Below are 20,204 nucleotides of genomic sequence, written 5' to 3'. Positions count from 1 at the left end.
AAAAAATATGTTAAATCCAATATATGTATACATATATAATTATCATGCTTCACAAGAAAAATCAGATCAAAAAAGAAAAAATAAGAAAGAAAACAAAATGCAAGCAAACAACAACAATAAGAGTGAAAATGCAATGTTGTGATCCACACTCAGTTCCCATAATCCTCTCTCTGGTTGTAACTGGCTCTCTATCACAAGATCATTAGAAATGACCTCAATCATCTCATTGTTGAAGAGCCATGGAGGACTAAGTATTGAAATTCCTCCTGGATTACTGGTTGTAATGATGGAGGGGCTTACCAAGTTCAATGAAACTATGAGCTATGATACGCAGGGTTACCTAAGACAAACAGGTCATAATGGAGAGTTCTGACAAAAGGAGAATCACTGGAGAAGGAAATGGCAAAGCAAAGCAATGTCTTTGCCAAGAAAACTCCATAAAGGGTCATAAAGAGTTGGATATGATTGAATGATTAAACAACAATAAAGTACTGAAAGCTTGATAGGAAAGGGGATGCATTTTGTTATGGAAAGTAAGGGAAGAGATCTTGTTCCCACTTCCCTACTCTTGCTCAAAAATCTTCTATCAGCCTAAAATTCTGTTATTTGTGACTTTTCTTCTAGAGTTCTTCTTCAAGTCCAGAGTCTGGAACAAGCCTTATGGATCATCTCCTCTCTCCATGACCATTGTATTATCTTCCAGTATCTCCCCCTCCAATAAATTCTTGAAATACTATTTGAGCAATTTTCTAATGTACATTAAGACAGTTATAATGATTAGCAATCTATAACAATAGCTAATGTTTGTATGTTGCTTTAAAGTTTGCAGAACCTTTTACAGATATAGTTCATTATATCCTTACAACAATCCTGGGAAGGGAGTGCTATTATTATCCTCATTTTACAGTGAAAGAAACTGAGGCAGACAGAGTCTGGGTCACACAGCTTTTAAGTATCCAAGGCAGAATTTTAATTCAGGCCTTCCTGACACCAAGTCCAATGGTCTATCCACTCTTCTACCTAAGTTGACACATCTTTAGATCTGACCATGTTTATTTTCAACTCAAAAATTTTCAATGGCTTTTCAGTGTCTACTAGATAAAGTTCAAATTCCTTAGTCTGGCATTCATTGCCCTTCACAATCTGGTCCTAATCTACTTTTCCAACCTTATAATATAATAATTCCCTTCATATAATATGCACTTCATTTAAATTGGATTATCAGCTATTCCCTGATCCCTCTTCTATATCAGTACATTTGTGCAGGCTACCTCCCATGATTGGAATATGTTCTTTCCTTGTCTATCTTCAGAACATCTCTTCCTCCAATTCCATAAAGTGCTTTCCAATTCCCTCACCTAGAAGTAATTCCTCCCACCTTCAAATTTCCCATATCATATGTGGAAAGATTTTAGAAAGAGTCCTATAGTACATTTTTAAGTGATGGAAATTTCTCTTTCATAGAAGGAAAGGGCAAATTGACTGTAAGGGAAAATGGAATTGTAAAATGGGCCAATAAGCTAGATCCAGTACACTTGTTTGAGTAAAGCACTAAGTATTGTGAATGTTCTGGTGCAGAAAATTTATTCATATCAGGGATCAGCTTGGAGTTAGACACTTGAGCCTAGAGAAGATCACAGGCAAAGATAAAACTAAAGAAACATTAGTTCAAAAAGAATAGTAGAGAAAATTTAAATAACTTTCTAGTGTGTGATTAGGTACCTTTCTTCTATATACTTGTCTAAAGATTATCCCCCACATTAGTATTTCTGTCTGTATATCCTTCTTGACTCTTGTGAATAAATTGCAGAGAATACACACAGCACTACTGCCTGTAAAGAAGGAAAACAGAAAGTTGAATCATCTCAGAGATAATAGCAGAAGAAAGGAGGTTATAAGGATCAGAAACTTCTAACCTTTTGAGAATCACAGAAAAAGTCACATAGTCTATCTCACATTGGTTGCCCTTCTTGACTGGGTTGCTTACCCTTCAGACTTCAATATCAAGCCTTAACCTGCAACTTCCCTTAGACTCTAGAACCTCTTCACCCTGGAGGAGTCCATTTCACTCTTGGTTGACTCTATTAGGAAGTTTTTCCTTACAACCTGTTTCTCTACCTTCTTCCTCCATTGATTCCTCTATTATTCTACCATTTGAGGAAAAACAGAACAAATCTAGGATTCTGTCAATATGACAGTCCTTTAACTATTAGAAGAATGATCGCTACTCATCCTACAAATCTCTTCTCCAGGCTTAATTCCTTCAATTCCTAATTCTTTCAGTTGAAAATATCCTAGATGAATTCCTTCTAGGTTCTTTATTATGGTGTTTAGTTTTCTGTGGTTAGCTCTAGTTCAGGGGTTCTCAAACTATGGCCCGCGGGCCAGATGCAGCCCGCCGGGTTATGGCAAATAGGTTGAGGGCCGGAGACAGAGTGTGAGTTTTTGTTTTTACTATAGTCTGGCCTTCCTCCAGTCTGAGGGACAGACCTCTGCATCTAGTTTGTCAATGTCATTCCTAAAATATGGCAATAAGAACTAAGTAGAACACTACAAAGGTTGTCTAATCAGGAAAAAGCCAAGAGCTCTTTGTGTAGATGTCCCTTGCAGACTATAAACATCTGAAGGTCAGTGATTGTGCTGGTTTTAATCACTATACCTGCAGAATGGAGTATGGCAGGGCTTCTTATAGCTTTTCCATTGGCAAACTCTTAGCTTGAGAAATTTCTATGCAACCTCGGTATGTAGGCATACAAATCAAACATTTACTGATAATAAATCATAATTTCACAAACCCCACATTCAGTTACACAACCCAGTGTGAGGTTACGACCCATAGTTTAAGAAGCTTTGGAGTAGAGGGTCTTGCACAGAATCAGCACTTAGTAAATGTTTATTGTATTCAATCACTGAATCTTAAGAGACTGTAGAACAAATAAATGTCAAAGCTCAAGAAATAGCAGAGTTCATTGAGTTTAATCACTTTTTATAGAGTAGGGGACAAGAAATGAAGAAGGCATTTGCCCAAAGTCACAAAGTAAGTCAGGAGCTAAGACCAGAACCTTGTCTCTTGGCTCTCAGCCCAATGTGCTCTGCAATAAGTACCTATTCCCCCAAAAGAATGCCATCCCAATGTGGGGGATGAGTTGACCAGAGGCAGGACAGGCTTTGGGGCCCAGAGGGCAGAGGAAGAAGGGCACAGAATCTGGCCTCTCTCCAAGTTTTTTCTTGCTTCCTTTTATGTCTTTTACTCTCTAGTTAGTCCTTCTGATAGAACATTTCCACCCACCCCTATTCCACTGGCCCCAGCACTCACCCCACAGTCAGTAGCCACTGTGTATTCAAAGTGGAACAAGAGGGACCAGAAGATGCAGAAGAAGAAGCCGAAGACGGGGAAGGTGATGACCCAATAGGCCAGAGAAGTGAAGCGCATTCGAAGCACAGTGCCTTCAGGGTCCAGGGGCTGAGAGGCCGTGGGGAGCATCCTGAGGGGGCCTGAGGGGACATGAGGAAGAGGGAAAGACTAGGGACTGTGGGACTACTGAGATTGGACTCAAGGAGACCTGACTCTTACAGAGTAATGGGAGAGAACCAGAAGTCAAGAGAAAAAGAAAAACAGAAATGAACAGATACAATGAGGAAAAGATTGAAAGAGACATACATATTGAAAATAGTTGAAGATAGAAAAAAAGAAACAGAATTTTAAAAAACTGGGGAGACGTGTCTCCCCAGACATGTCATTAGAGATAGAAAAAAAATATACAGAGGCTAAAACAAAAGAGATATAAGAAACAGAGAGAGAAAAAAGTAGGAACACAGAAAGAGAAAATAAGAGACAAAAATTTTAAAAAGACAAAGGGTATGGAGAGTGCAGAGCAGACCTCTAAGAGCCAAAAGAGGCTTTAGATGATCAAAACCAATTCTTAATTCTAGAGAGGAGAAAAGTTAGGAAAAAACTTGCCCAAACAAGCCAATGGAAGAGCAGGGGCTTAGATCCCACTTTACCCTAAGATTCCTTCTCTTGGATCATGTTAGTATAGGGAAGAGGGGGGGGGTGTCTCACTCATACAGGAGATACCTTCTCACATCTAATCTGGTTTAACCACATTCCTGCACAGCACCCAAGAATGACTATGGAATGACCTGGGAGAGCAGCTGGGGACGAAGTATCAAGGAAACCGCCCCCACTGTCCCATCCCACCTTTAGGCACAGCCAGATCTCAGCTATGGCCCAGCAGCTCTTATTCTACCTGATTTCCTACCTGGGCTGCATGCCAGGGCCCCAGGGCCTGACCCCCAACCTCTCTGAGTCGTAATCCTCCCTCTTGCCAAGCTTTTTGTGAATTAGGTAAGAGAAGCACAGGATGCATCCTCCCTTAGCCTGAACTCTCTTGCTCTTTGTAGGAACACAGATTAATATTGAGACTTATTGCAGCCCAGCTCTTGAATCTTGATGAAATTAGCCTTGATCCCCTGGTCTCTCAAATCATAAAATTATGGAACAAGGCTGAAATGTATCTTGGAGACTTTCCACTAAAATCCCTCCATTTTTACAGAGGAGGAAAGTGAAGGTCCATGAAAGGAAAGGACCTGTCCAAGGCCACACAGTGAGACAAGGGACAGAACTGACATTAAAGCACCTGACTTTCAGCCCAGGATTCTACTCTTTGCTGGGGAAAGGGAAGGAGGAGGTGTGCACAGTTTCCCTTCCACTAGTGTCTCATGGGCTCCAGGCCCATTGTGGAAGCTGGTGCCCCATCCCTAAGAAGATATTCCTAGCCCCAGGAAACCAGACTAACAGGGGAATAGTGCTAACTGTGGAATCCCCTTGATTCCTAGAAGGAAAGTTACTCACACTTTGCACCTGGCAGAGCAGAGACTGGGCTCAAGCAGCGATTACAGGATTCACAATGAGGCTATGTTGGGGCGGGACTTGGGCTCTGGGGTCCTCCTTCCCCTGCCCACTCTACAGGCTACCATCTAGCCAATCCTTCTCTGGTCATGGCCCTGGTTCTGCCCACCTACTCCAGGAAATTGGCCTCTGCCCTATCTGATAGCCACACCTCCTACCCCCTGGGACAGATCTCTCCCAAGTTTCACCCTCATCTAACACTGACTGAATTTAGAAGCACAGAACCTACCAAGAGAGAGATTTAATCTTAACCCTGACCTCCCACCCACAGATCAAGCACTAGATCCCAGATTAAAGCTGGATTTCAGTTTCAGAGGGAACCCTGACTCAACATCTTAAGTGAGACCTGAAGTTTGCCCCAGAATGAACCAAACTTGGTCACAAACACATCCCATTGGAAACACGAATCAACATCTGTCTTAGAGCATCCCCTTATCATTGAGCTCCCTATCTGGCACACTAGGGCTCATCAAATTCTGATTATCAATCTGAGGACATATTCTCACTCTATTGCTATAGTTTGATTCTTTCTTTTCCTTCTACCTCTCGGAATGTTAGGGTGTCTCTATCAGGTCCTTGTATTGCTGCTGTCCAAGCAGGAGGTCCTCACTTTGGAAACAGAGTTGGGATGACTGAATCCATGCTATCTTTACAAGGAGAAATAGAGAGAGCAAGTACTCTCCTTATGCATTCCATGGGGTCACATTTTATTTAATTTTGTATGTCTTAAATTTCAGATGATAAAATTAAAGCCATCTACAGCTATATGAAAAAATGTTCTAAATCACTTATTGATTAGAGAAATGCAAATTAAAAAAATTCTAAGGTACCACCTCACATCTCTCAGATTGGCTAAGATGACAGGAAAAGATAGTGATAACTGTTGGAGGGGATTTGGGAAAACAGAGAAACTAATGAATTGTTGGCGAAGTTGTAAAATGATCAACCATTCTGGAGAGCAATTTTGAATTATGCCCAAAGGGCTATAAAATTGTGCATACCCTTTGATCCATCAGTGTCATTACTGAGTCAGTAACCTGAGGAAATCATAAAGGAGGGAAAAAGAACCCATATGTGCAAAAGTGTTTGTAGGAGTTCTTTTTGTGGTATCAATGAATTGGAAAATGAGTAGATGCCCATCAATTGAGGAATGGCTCAACAAGTTGTGGTATATGAGAGTAATGGAATATTATTATTCTATTAAAAATGATGAACAAACTAATTTTAGAAAGACCTAAAAATATTTACATGAAGTAATGGTTACATGCTAATGAAATAAGCAGAACCAGAAATACATTGTACACAATAATAGCAAGAATGTGCAATGGTCAACTACAAAAGACTTGGTTCTTCGCAATAGTTCAGTGACCCAAAGCAATTCCAATAGACTTTTTAATAGAAATGCCATCTACATCCAGAAAAAGAAGTAAGGAGACTGAATATAAAACAACAGATGTTATGTTGACTTCTTTTTTCTGTGTTTTTTTTTTTTTAATCTCTCTTATGATTTTTCCCTTTTGCTCTGATTTTTCTCTCCCAACATGATTCATAAAGCAATGTGTATTAAAAGTAAATAAATTTATTAGAAAAAATAGAGATAATAATAGACCCTACTGTTGTGATGATCACATGTGGTAATATTTGAAAAATGCACTGTAAAATTAAAGTTTTCTATAAATTCTAAAAAAAGAAAGAAAAAAAAGGAAAAAATTTCCTTAAAGATTAGAATAGTGTATGTGAAAGCTATTATTTCCATCAGATATCAAGAAACAATAAATTAAACTCAAAGAAATAAAAAGTTGGAAGAAAATGTGAAATATCTATTGGAAACAATTGTATCTCCTTCGAATTCTAGTTCCATCATAAGGACCTCATTTTGTGTTTCTCGTCTTAATTACCCAGAAAGACTCATATAATATTTATACTGAAAGAAATCTCAAAGGGCATTTTGTCTACCCCAAACCACATCACCTTTCAAGCCCACCCCATCTAAGTAATTCATTCTTCATATCACTTCCAGTCTCAGATACTGAATGGTTCTGTGATCTAGCTATTCACCTATCATCCGTTGCCTGACTAATCTTTAGGCACAGAATTAGTCATGTTACTCCTTTGCTCAAAAATTTGCAGTAGCTCCCTATTGCCTCCCAAGTGAAAAACAAAATCCTGACTGAATTTTAAGATCTTCCCCAATTTAGCTATTGTTGCACTTATACTTTGAACTTTGTTTCCCTCTCCATTATCATAATTATGTATAGTACCAAGTTACATTGTTCTCCTTAAAAGCAAGGGCTATTTTGTATCTATATTTATATCCTCATGTTATAAATAGGGCCTTTCACATGCTGGGTGCTTAATAAATGTTTTATTGAAATAAAAAAGGATTCTTACAGAGAGTCAAGAGGATATTCAGAGCCAACATCAGGCCCTGAATATCCTCTTGACTCTCTGTAATTATAGAAGAAGCACTCTGGGACAGGAGACTTCATGGTTGCTCTGGTTCACTTGTTAGTATATTTTCAGACATCCTGAGTCCACTTTCATTATCCTTAATACTTTTTTTCCCTTTTTTTAATTATAGCTTTTTATTTACAAGGTATATGCATGGGTAATTTTTCAGCATTGACAATTGCAAAACCTTTTGTTCCAACTTTTCCCCTCCTTCCCCCCACCCCCTCCCCCAGATGGCAGGTTGACCAATACATGTTAAATATGTTAAAGTATAATCCTTCATACTTTTCAAAGCCCTTTGCCTTCCATTTTCTTGTTTGTTTATAATGAATCCATTTTACCAAAAAGAAAACAGAGATCTTAAGAGAAAAGGAGATCTGCCCCAAAATAGTCCTTGGCTCAGGAATCAATATATTTGTTTTAGTTTCAAGGGTTGGCCTTAAATTTAGAATTCAACCAAGGCAAGGCAAGAATAGACAGCCGAATGCCAGAGGGAAGTGGTTGCCAAGTACAGATTGAGGCCCTAATTAGAGTCTCTGAATCTGCAGGAAGCTTAGTTTTGAAGAATCCTCTGAAAAAAGGCAAAGGAGTTGAGGACATCTGGCTAAGGTATTGTGAATGGGAAAAGAGATGACATCATTTGGTTGGAGGAGGGGAGAAGAAAAGGCGAATGAGTGGAAGGAGGGAGGAGAAATACTTAACTGTTTTCAAGTATCTGAAGGGCTATCATGTGGAAGAAAAATTAAACTTCTTTCACTTTGTCCCAGAGAGTAGAACTAGAACTAGAAGAAACATATTACTTCAACACAAAGAAAATTTTCAAAGCAATGATTATTGTCCAAAAGTGGAATGGGAAAAGGCATGGAGATGGGATAGTGGGCAAAAGCCAGAGAATAGATTAAACTTGGCTAAAGCATGGAATACACAGAAAGGAACAGTATGACATAAATCCTTAATCGTAAGGAACAAGAGTCTAAGCATAACTTAGTAAGCAATGGAGAGCTACTACAGATAGTGAAGAAGTAACATGACATTCATGTCTAAGGAAGATAAGTTGGGGTTCACCCTTCAAGATCATTTTGATTTCAGAGATTCTATGATTCTCTATTTATTAGGCCACCTATAGGGAGGTAGAAATTCATGGAGTGGGTTCCTCCTTGATTGTGTTGGACAAGTCATGGAATCACCTCAAGTCCTTAAATTTCTCAGTTAGAAAATAAAGGCTAGATAGATGGTCTCCAAGGTCCCTCTTCTAGATTTAAATCCATGATTATATGAATTTCATTAATGTAAGTGGAAGGGGAAAAGATTTGAACCATGAAAACCATTGGGGGTTAGTGGACTGCATGGCAACATTAAAATGTGGCAGTCATAAATGTTTGTGTGACCATAGGCTGCATAAAGAAAACCAGAATATTCAGATTCTGTCCAGAGTCTTCTTCTTTTCCCTTTTTACTCTTTCTCAACAATCTTATCAAGACCTCATGGGTTTTTTTAACTATCATCTCAATGCTTTGAATCCTAGATCTAGATATCCCACTTCAGTCTTTCTTCTGAATTTCAGTCCTGAATCACTATCTGCTGAGGCAATGAGATGGCATAGTGGCTAGTATGCTGAATTTGGAATCAAGAAGAGCTACTTTCAGGCTGAAACATACTAGTCACGTGGCACTCAGCAAGTAATTCCACTTCATATTCCTCATTTTCTTCAACTGTAAAATAAGGATAATAACAGCACTTACTTTACAAGGTTGTTGTGAGGATCAAATGAACTATCTAGAAAGTACTTAGCACTGTGCATGACATACAGTAGGCACAAAGGAAGCATTAACAAATACTTATTCCTTTTTTCCTTTCTCCCTTCCTTCTTACTGAACATTTCAAATTGTATTTCCTAGCAATAGCCTAAATTCAACATGTCTAAATTATCTTTCCCCCTTAAATCCTTCTTTCTTCCAAATTTCTCTATTTTCTTTAAAGATATCACCATTCTTCTAATCTTCCAGATTTGTAGACTTATCCTAGACTTCTCACTCTCTCACTCCAAACAACCACTCAGTTGCACAAACCTTGTAATTTCTACTTTTTTAACATCTTTTATATCTATCCCTTCCCTCCACCCATATCATTACCACTTCAGGTCTTCATTACCCCTCACTTAGATTATTACAAAAGCTTATTGATTGGTCTTTTGATTTAAGTATCTCACCTATCCTACAAAATTTTCCTTAATTGTAGAACTGATTATGTTATTTCCTTACTTGACAAATTCCGTGGCTTCATCTTAATCTTTAAAAAAAAAAAATATATATATATATATATATATATATATATATATATATATATATATATAAATTCTGTTTAACTTTTAAAATCCTACACAACCTGAACCTGGCTTATCTTTCTACTTCTGTGGACATAACTGTACTCTGTGATCTGTCAAACTAAGCTTTTCTCTGTTTCTCAGATACAACACCATTCTTCTTCTATGTCCTTTGTTTTGATTGTCCTACCTGCCTGAAATAAACTCCCCCCCCCTTATTCTGGTCTCATAGAGTCCTTCTTTTCCTTCCTTAACCTAGGTAAAGACCAGTATATCATACCATATACCAAGACAATCTCTAAATGGGTAAATAATTTTTTTTTTATAAAAGTAACATCATGTCCATATTAGAGTTGCACAGAAGATATTATCTGTCACATCTTTGGAAAGAAGAAGAGTTTATGACCAAATGAGAAATAGGATGGTTTACAAGAAGTAAAATAAAAAAAATTTTATTACATAAAATGAACAGATTTGAGCATAAGCAAAACCAATTTGGCTAAAATGAAAAAAGAAACCAGAAATTGGGTGTAAGTCTTTGCAGCAAGCTCCTCTAATAAATGTCTCATTTTTAAGATATATAGGGAACTGAGTTAAATTTATAAGAATAAGAGCCATTTCTAATTGACAAATGGTCAATGGATATGAATAAAAAGTTTTCAGAGGAAGAAATTCAAGTTAATTATCATTTGAAAAATATTCTAAATCACTGATAGAGAAATGCAAAGTAAAACAATTCTGAGGGACTTACATACATCAGATTGGCAAAAAAAAAAGACAAAAAAATTAAAATAACAAATGTTAGAGGGAATGTGGAGAAACAGGTATATTAATGCATTATTTGTAGAAGTATGAACTGATTAAGCTATTCTGGAAAATAATTTGAACCTATGCTGAAAAAGCTATTAAACTGGGCACACCTTTTGATCCAGCAATATTACTACCAAGTCTATACCCCAAAGAAATTAAAGAAGAAAATGACCCATGTGTTCAAAAATATTTATAGCAGCTTTTTTTGTGGTGGTAAAGAATTACAAACTATTGAGAGTGCCCATCAACTGGGGAATGAATGGCTGAACAAATTATGATGTATAATATGATAGAATAATATAATGCTATAAGAAATGATTAGGGAGAAATGCAAATTAAGACAAACTACACACCTGTCAGATTGGAGATGACAGGAACAAATAACGATGAATGTTGGAGGGGCTGTGGGAAAACTGGGACACTGATGCATTGTTGGTGGAGTTGTGAAAGATACAACCATTCTGGAGAGCAATCTGGAATTATGCCCCAAAAGTTATCAAAATGTGCATACCCTTTGAGCCATACTACTACTGGGCTTATACCCCAAGGAACTACTAGAGAAGGGAAAGGGTCCTGTATGTGCCAAAATGTTTGTGGCAGCCCTTTCCATAGTGGCTAGAAGCTGGAAGATGAATGGATGTCCATCAATTGGAGAATGGTTGGGTAAACTATGGTATATGAATGTTATGGAATATTATTGTTCTATAAGAAATGACCAACAGGAGAAATACAGAGATGCTTGGAGAGACTTACATCAACTGATGCTGAGTGAAACGAGCAGAACCAGAAGATCATCATACACTTCAACAATGATACTGTACGAGGATGTATGCTGATGGAAGTGGATTTCTTCAACATAGAGAAGAGCTAATCCAATTCCAATTGATTAATGATGGACAGAACCAGCTACATCCAGAAAAGGAACACTGGGAAATGAATGTAAACTGTTATTTTTACCTCTGAATCCAATTCTTCTTGTGCAACAAAAAATTCGGTTCTACACACATATATTGTATCTAAATTATACTGTAATATATTTAACATATATAAGACTGCTTGCCATCTGGGGGAGGGGGTTGGGGGAGGAAGGGAAAAAATCTGAATAGAAGTAAGTACAAGGGATAATGTTGTAAAAAATTACCCATGCATATGTACTGTCAAAAAATGTTATAATTATAAAATAAAATAAAAAATTAAAAAAAAAAAAAAAAAAAAAAGAAATGATTAGGGAATGGTTTCAGAGAAACCTACAAAGACTCATATGAAATAATGCAAAGTGAAATAAGCATAACCAAGTGAAAAAATTAATACAATAACAACAATAGTGTAGACTTAAGAACCCTAATTTAAAAAAATGACTAACCACAATCCCAGAAGATTCATGATGAAACATACTAGTTACCTATAGATAGCATACAGATTAAGCCTTATGTTTTTGATTTGGGGACATGGCCAATGTAGGAAATTTGTTTTACTTAATTCTACATGTTTGTAGGGAAAGGAAAGATGAGAAGGAAAAAAGGAATAAAAAAATTAAAAATTTAAAAATATTATTTAAAAATATGTTTTAAAAGTATTAAACTCTATATAGATACTGAGCATAGAGCTCTGGACATAGTACACATTTACTGAATGTTTATTGAATAGTCTTTTTGAAAGAAAACTTTTCAGTTAAATGGCCAAAGGCTATGAAGAGGTAGTTTTCAGGAGATGAAATGAAAACTCTAAATCACTAATAATGAAAGAACAAATCAAAGAAACTTTTTTTTTTTTTTCATATCACACCTACTAGGTTATTGTTGCTATTTAGTCATTTTCAGTCATGTGTGACTCTTTGTGACCCTATTTGGAATTTTCTTGGAGCAGTTAGCAACCTCTATGGGATTCAAATGTGGGATCCCAAATCCAAGACAACCTTCTCAGATTACTACTAAGGGATATCTTTTCAGAAAGCTATCCCAGGAAGAGAGTTCAGTTCCCCTTAGGTCTCATCCAACTTCTTCCAAGCCAAGATACTGTAGTTTCTATCTCTCTAATAGAAAGAATGGGTAAAATGTGTAGATTTTTCCTCTATAGGAAGAGTAGGTGGAATCTATGAGCTGATGGGTCTATAGGTTCTTTAGTGAGAGACTAAAGCCCCAATTGCAGGTTTGACAGTCCCTGCCCTACTTTATCTGGTAGAAACAAAGCTCTAAAGAGTATTAAGTGCACCATCAAGTAGCTTCTATTGGGTGTTTCTAATTGACTACTGAGATCCCTTGATTGGACTTACAGGGAAATTTCAACTACAGCAAATGGTTTCATCTCTTCATTTTTAGGAAGTTGACTAGGCATAGAATCTAAAAGAGAGAATGTTCTCTGATAGCAAAGACTTAGCTTTCATTTTAAGTGAGAGTTAAGGAAGAAAACTCTTTTCAGGAAGTATTTCTGTTTCTGTACCTTGTGTCTATGTTGGGATAGAATAAATTAACTTTTCTTGTGGCCTTGAAAAGTAAACATAAGCATAATCATTCTTAAACATAAACTAGCCACAAATTGATTGTGTTTGTAGATGTTATTTTTTTATGATAATTCAAAACTTTTGTTGTTGTTGTTGTTTGTTTTAGAAGAAACAATTACATATAGACTGCTTTTATTGTTTTAAGGAAGGAATTTTTTTTTCCACTCTAGTTTTAAAAGTGTCAGACCACTAGCAAAAAAAAAAAAAAAAAAAAAAAAAAAAAAAAAAAGAGAGAGAGAGAAAAGAAGTCAGCTTTAGTAATATTTCAAAGACAATTTCCAATTTGAACTTTCTTCTTGATTACAAAAGGAAAGGCCTCTTCAAATTAAGAAGTAGCTTAAGGGTGAGTGAAGAAACAATAAGTTTAGTAAACATTGATTTTAAATATTAGGAATTATAATGTATATTATATTATGTATCATATTATGTAATAATATATATTAAATATTAGGAATTATAAATCCACAATTAATTGGGTTCTGAAACTGTCCATCCCAGAATTAGGAATATTTTTTCAATTTTCAGAAGGCTCTTCTAAAAAAAAAAAAAAAAAAAAAAACGAAAATTTGAGAGATCTGCAGGACACCTGAACTATTAATATAGTTTTTGTAACCTCTCAACAAAAACTTAGGAAGCATTTTAAAAAAGAATTGCTCAGGATTGGGGCAGCTAGGTGGCGCAGTGGATAGAGCACCAGCCTTGAATTCAGGAGGATCAGAGGTCAAATCTGGTGTCAGACATTTAATACTTCCTATCTGTGTGACCCTGGGCAAGTCACTTAACCCCAGCCTCAGGGGGGGAAAAAAAAAAAAAGAATTGCTCAGGATGACATGAGAAGGGAATTGATGAGTTAAAACATATAGTCCTATATGTCGACATGGAAAGAGATAAGGAAAAAGAAAGATTTAAGTCAAGGCCCAGGCTAGATGTTTCTACTGTCTAAAAGAAGGTTATACATATATTTTATTTTATTTTATTTTTAATGGAATTTTCTTTTTTTTTTTTTTTTTAATTTTATAGCTTTTTATTTACAAGATATGTGCATGGGCAATTTTTCAGCATTGATAATTGCAAAACCTTTTGTTCCAACTTTTCTCTTCCTTCCCCTCCCCATCCTTTCCCCCAGATGGCAGGTTGACCAATACATATTAAATATGTTAAAGGATAAGTTAAATACATATACATATACATATATTTTAACATGTATTGCTTGCCATCTAGAGGAAGGGGTGGGGAAAAGGAGGGGAAAATCTGAAATACAAAGGTCAATGTTGAAAAATTATCCATGTATATGTTTTGAAAATAAAAAGCTTAAAAAAAGAGAGAAAAAAATAAAAGAAAAAGATAAATATTGTAAAAAAGAAGAGGTAGGTATAGTTGTGGAATAGGTATTGCACAAAAAAGATTTAAGAAATAAAGATAACAATATACAATTAGCCATAGGAAATGTTAAATATTGATCAGTGTAGTTGAGCTTAATTTTCATATTATCACTCAACATTTGGCATCAGGGCAATATGTTTAGAAACTGCAAAAATAAGTCTTTAATGTATAATTTGATAAGGATTTCTCTATATTGGCCTTGAATGCAATCAATTTAAAATGTCAAAACAATACTTTAAAATATGTTATTATTGTAAAATCATTGTATAATAAAATGTTAGGAATTGAAAAATGCAATTCTCTTGGAAATTATCAAATATTAACAACCTTTAAAAAGAAAAAAACCTATCAAATATTTAATTGAGCATTTTAATAAAAGAAGGGAAATATTGAATCTACAAATACTTTATCTAGATTCTGAAAAATGAAAAGTGAATCAGCTTTTAATCACTCTTTCATCAGAGAATAACAAGTTTATTGTTAAAAGAGGAAAGAGAAAAAAGAGAATTGAACCTGTTTGCAAGTGTCAATAAAAAGATTCATGCCAAATGGATCTTGATTATCAGTGAATTTTCAGGAACAGTTGGTAGTTCAGAACTACCTCCATAAAAAGAGAAAAATTTGTGTCCAACTGACTTTAAAGTAAGTAAACTTCAATTTGCAAGAATGTTTTTTGAACTTAAATAAATCAGAGATAAATATCTGAAAATAGAGATTTAAAATGGGTTTTTCTTTTTAAAACAGATGAAGGCAAAGTATTTTAAAATAATATCTTTTTGAATGTAATAAGGACAACTTAGGAAATTAAATAGAAGTTAATCAAGTGTTTTATTTGAGCCAGGAGTGACTTTTCAAGTCATCAGTGAACTGGCCAGTTTATATACTGTTGAAATCACAATGAATATTTTAAATATTTATTTGAATAAAATATGTTGCTTAAATTTGGGAGGAACCAAATATTAGGCCAAAAGGATTTAATCTGTTTCAAAAACTAGTATGTGTTAATCTCTACATCACTAGAACTTTACACTTATTGTTGATTTTCCAATTTTCTTCTAACCCATAAAAGCTAGCATACCATCTAAGCACAATATTGTTTTATTGACTGATGAGTCAGTTGACACTGAATGTTATTGAAGAAGAGACTTTTTTCCCCCCCCTGAGGCTGGGGTTAAGTGACTTGCCCAGGGTCACACAGCTAGGAAGTGGTAAGTGTCTGACACCAGATTTGAATTTGGGTCCTCCTGAATTCAAGGCTGGTGCTCTATCCACTGTGCTACCTAGCTGCCCCAAGATTAATTTTTAAAATAATTAATTGATAAATACTGAAATTGCAAAGGAAAAGTTCAAGAAAATTAATTCTATTGATGATCTAGGATATGATCAGAAAATTAAATAGAAGAGAATTAAGAAAGTTTTTCCTATTAGCAATTTTAGATACAGTCATGTCTGACTCCTTCTGGTCTCTTTCTGAGTTTTCTTGTCACTTCCTTCTCCTGGTCATTATACAGACAAGAAAATAGAGACAAAGGGGCATCTAGGTGGTGCAGTGGATAGAGTCAGGAGGACCTGAGTTCAGATCCAGCCTCAGACAATACTTCCTAACTGTGTGATCCTGGGAAGTCACTTAATCCCAATTGCCTCAGCAAAAGAAAAAAAAAAAGAAAGAAAGAAAGAAAATAGAGGCAAACAAGAGTTAAATGGCTTGCCAACAATTATCTGGCTAGTAAGTATAAGAATCTAACTTTGAACTCAGGTCTTCTTGATCCAGGCCCAGTACTCCATCCACTGAGCCACCTAGCTATTCTGCTGTAAGAGAGAAAGAAAAAAAGAAATAGATAAATAGATAGACTGAAAAAGAAAGAGAGGAAAAAATACAAGAAAAGAAAAAAAAGAAAAGACCCTTCCCAAGATTAAAATTTCAGAAAAATGGCAAATACCTCTGAGTGAAATCAGGTCAAACTCATAAAGCATACTGTGAGTCTATATTAAGAACACAAATTAAGAACAAAGAGTCAGCTTTTTGAGTGATTTAAATGGAAAATTTAAAAAGTTTATTGGTTTAATTTTTTTTAAAGTTTTTTAATTTGTTGGAATGGGAAAAATACCACCAGGAATCTCTGAAAATAAGTTCACATTGATAAAAAGAGACTTTAGATTTAAAAGTGTTGGTATCTAATGGCTTCTCATAAACTGACATTTTGAATGGTATCCTTTGTGATTGTTAAAATAAGAGATGATTTAATTTAGAAGAAAGTTTATGTTAAAACTAATTTTGTGACTTTATTAGGGTAATTGTGGTAGATTAGAACTTCATACAAACTGAAGTTGTTATTTGGCATAAAGAAATTTATTGGTTGTGTAACTTTAGCCATATCATTTTGTCTTTGTTTAGTCATAGTTTATTAATCTGTAAAGTGGATAAAAATAGCATCTACCTCCCAGGATTATTGGGAAAATCAAATGAGTATGAAGAGCTTAACATAGTGCCTAACAAAAATCTGGTAAATCATAAGAAATGTTATTAGAAAAGTAATTTCTCTTTTAATCTGAATTCTCTTGGGTTATAGATGCAATTGTTTAAAAGATAATGTAAAAATGTTTGAAAACCATTCATTTAGAAATTTAATAGATAGTGGTACTAATTTTCTGCAAATTTGATATAGCAAAGATTTTTTTTAATGTCCTTATCTATGAAATGCAGTCTTATAATCTTACCAGCCCTCCTAATGGTTTGGGTAATTAAGTTTGAAAAATAGTACTGGTGTTTTGCAAAATATAGGCATATGGGAAAAACTTCAGTACTTTTAAGATTTCAAAAACTAGCCCTACACCCAGGTGAAAGTACGGTAATTTAATTTTAGTCAGGAATAATAATATATTTTAAGGTTACATATACCCATAAAATCATAGAAGTTACAAAGAGAAGAGATTCAATATCTCTGCCAATTACATCACAATGCCCTAAGATGGGGCAACTAAGTAGCACAGTGGCTAGAACACTGGACTTGGAATTAGAAAGACTCCCTTTCACAAATTTAAATCCAGCCACAGATACTTACACTTTGTGACAGTGGACAAGTCACTCAACCATATTTGCCTCCTTTCCCCATCTGTAAAAATGAGCTGCAGAGGGAAAGGGCAAATAACTCCATTATCTTCACCAAGAACACCCCAAAATGGGGTTACAAGAAGTCATACACAACTAAACAACAACAAAAATCCTAAGAGTCATGAAACCTGAACTTCTTAATATACTAATTCATTGTTCTAAGATTGAAAACTACAGAGTAAACATGCTAATTTATCAAAGAAGTTGTTGAAAACATTTGACATTTAAGTCTACCGATCTAATTATTAGTCAAAGTGGGAGAAAGGAAAGAACATAGAGAATGCAATTAATAGCCTTTCTGCTTCTAGCTTATTTCTGGAAAATACATTTTAACCTTAATTAGAATTTTAGATATCAGAAACTTCAGTGTGATTTAAATGGATATATTAACATGAGGTAAATAATATTAGAGGGATTCTAGGAAGATGGAAGAATAGGTCAGAATAGTTTTGGTTCTCCAAATTTCCTCAACAGAAAAAGACAAACTTGCCTTAGAGGGAATGTAGAAATAAATAGAAGTCAGGCTAATGCAGTTACTCTCCTAAGACAAGACCTCAGGAAAGATTTGATCTTAAAAGGCAGAAGTTTAACTTGAGTAAAATGTAAACATTTCCAGTTCAACTTGGTTGAATCAACAAACAATAAGCTTTTGCCTTATTGAGCTGGGAATCAGGCTCAGCCTTAGGAACTTTCCCCTGATGGACAGTGTGGGAGTCTGAAGGCTAAATAGGAGAAAACTAAAGTACTTTCCACTGTTGAGGGATACCATGCACAGCTGTGGCTGACCAGACTTGTCTCAGATGGGTTGCTGCTTCAGGGAAGAAGGAGCTAACAAACCTAGTGAAGCACTGGTAAGAGAGCAGAGTCCTTGGTTTCAACTCCAGGAAGAGAGAACAGCTTTAGTTTTCGGCCACCATGAGGATTGAAGGGAGAAAGATCACAGGTGGGACAGCAAGACCAGGAGCTCTAGACATGATTTAGGAGTGGAGAGAAGAGCTGAAGGTTAAGTCTTGGGATACATTTCAGAAAATAAGGAACTGAGGTTTAGGGCATTAATCCTCATACCTTAGGACCAGAATTTGATCATAGGAAATGAAAAAAACAAATAAATAAATAAAAATGAGCAAGCAAAGGAGAAAGAATCCAACTATAGATAGATAACTACTAAGGGGATAGAGATCTAGGTTCACATTCAGAGGAAGATAATGGAACTTAAAAAAAAAAAAAATCACCTCTTTTTCTATTTTTATTTTCCTCTGAGGCTGGGGTTAAGTGACTTGCCCAGGGTCACACAGCTAGGAAGCGTTAAGTGTCTGAAACCAGATTTGAACTCGGATTCTCCTGAATTCAAGGCTGGTTCGCTATCCACTGCGCCACCTAGCTGCCCCACCTCTTTTTCAATAAGAAAATATCAAACCATCCCAAGCACAAAAATATTTTTAGAAAAACTTTTTTAGGGGGCAGCTAGGTGGCGCAGTGGATAGCACACCAGCCTTGAATTCAGGAGGATCCGAGTTCAAATGTGTTCTCAGACACTTAACGCTTCCTAACTGTGTGACCCTGGGCAAGTCACTTAACTCCAGCCTCAGAGGGAAAAAAAAAAAAAAAAAAACTTTTTTAAAAATAAAAATTAGGTAAGAAAATAAATAAGAGAGATTGAGGAAAAGTCAGAAGGAAAAAAGAGCAATCCAAGAAAATTATGAAAAAAAGTCAACTAACTTGAAACAGAGAACCAAAAACTAATTCTTTGAAAACTAAAATTGGGCAAAGGGAAACTAAAGCTGTTCTAAAACACAAAGAAATTGTTTTAAAAAATCAAAAGAATGAAAAAATGGAAAAGAATGTGAAACATCAGAAAAATAACTTATCTGGTGAACAGATCAAACAGTAATATAAAAATAGTTGGATTGCTTGAAAAATACAATTAAAAAAAAAGAATTTGATACAATATCACAAGAAAGTATCAAGGAAAATTACCCTGAAGTGCTAGAACAAGAAAGCAAAGCATAAATAGAAAAAAATCCACTGTTCACCTCCTGAAAGAGATCTTAGGAGAAACACAAGTCTATGATAACCAAATTTCAAAACTCCTAGGTTAAGGAGAAAATATTGGAAGCAACAAGAAAAAACAATTTAAATATTATGGGGCTACAACATAGCCCCATCTATATAGAGATAAAGAAAAGTAAAAAAAAAAAATTTCTAAATTCAGAAGGACATAAAAGGGAAAGAAAGACTGGGATAAGGGAGGGAATCTTAGAGGAATGGGCAAATCAAGGAATAGGAGAGCAAGGTAGCAAGTAGAAGTAAAGGAGTTTGGAAGAAGAGAATGGGGTGAAAAGGATAATGATGGAAAATAGGAAGGAGGAAAATATACAGTGGGTAAATTATAGCTTAGAATTCACCCATAAAATGGAAACAGACAGTAGATTAAAAACTTGAACTCAACAATATGTTGTTTTCAGGACATGTTATAAAAAGAGAGATAACACAAACTCAAAATAAAGATAAGAGTAGAATTTATTATGTAAAAAAAAAAAGCAGGGGTAGTAATCATGATCTCACACAAAATTAAAGGTAAAATAGATTTAATCAAAAGAGAAAATCAGGGAAACTACACTGCACATCAAGCATATTAATCAATATTGTTTTAAATTATTTAAAGTAACTAGACAGTTATTGGAATATTGGAATTTGCTACACCAAATGATGA

The 20,204-nt window shown here is 35.3% G+C and overlaps 1 protein-coding gene across 8 annotated transcripts in view; it reads right to left on the bottom strand.

Annotated features, from left to right (window-relative positions):
• Nucleotides 1-20,204, bottom strand: part of PGAP2 (post-GPI attachment to proteins 2) — a 37,679-nt gene that overhangs the window by 8,305 nt on the left and 9,170 nt on the right. For 2 of the 8 annotated variants that reach the window (XM_074304968.1, XM_074304966.1), the window contains one exon: nucleotides 3,317-3,495. The exons of 3 other annotated variants lie outside the window; for them this stretch is intronic. In XM_074304968.1, coding sequence (XP_074161069.1) covers nucleotides 3,317-3,495 — 179 coding nt within the window. Of the gene's footprint in view, nucleotides 1-3,316; nucleotides 3,496-4,005; nucleotides 4,032-4,855; nucleotides 4,992-8,065; nucleotides 8,109-20,204 lie in introns of those variants that run through there. 3 more of the 8 variants (XM_074304963.1, XM_074304965.1, XM_074304967.1) reach the window with 3 other exon arrangements.

This window comes from Sminthopsis crassicaudata, chromosome 3, assembly GCF_048593235.1.
Source record: "Sminthopsis crassicaudata isolate SCR6 chromosome 3, ASM4859323v1, whole genome shotgun sequence".
Classification (NCBI taxonomy): domain Eukaryota; kingdom Metazoa; phylum Chordata; class Mammalia; order Dasyuromorphia; family Dasyuridae; genus Sminthopsis; species Sminthopsis crassicaudata.
This window is presented reverse-complemented; position numbering and strand designations above follow the sequence as displayed.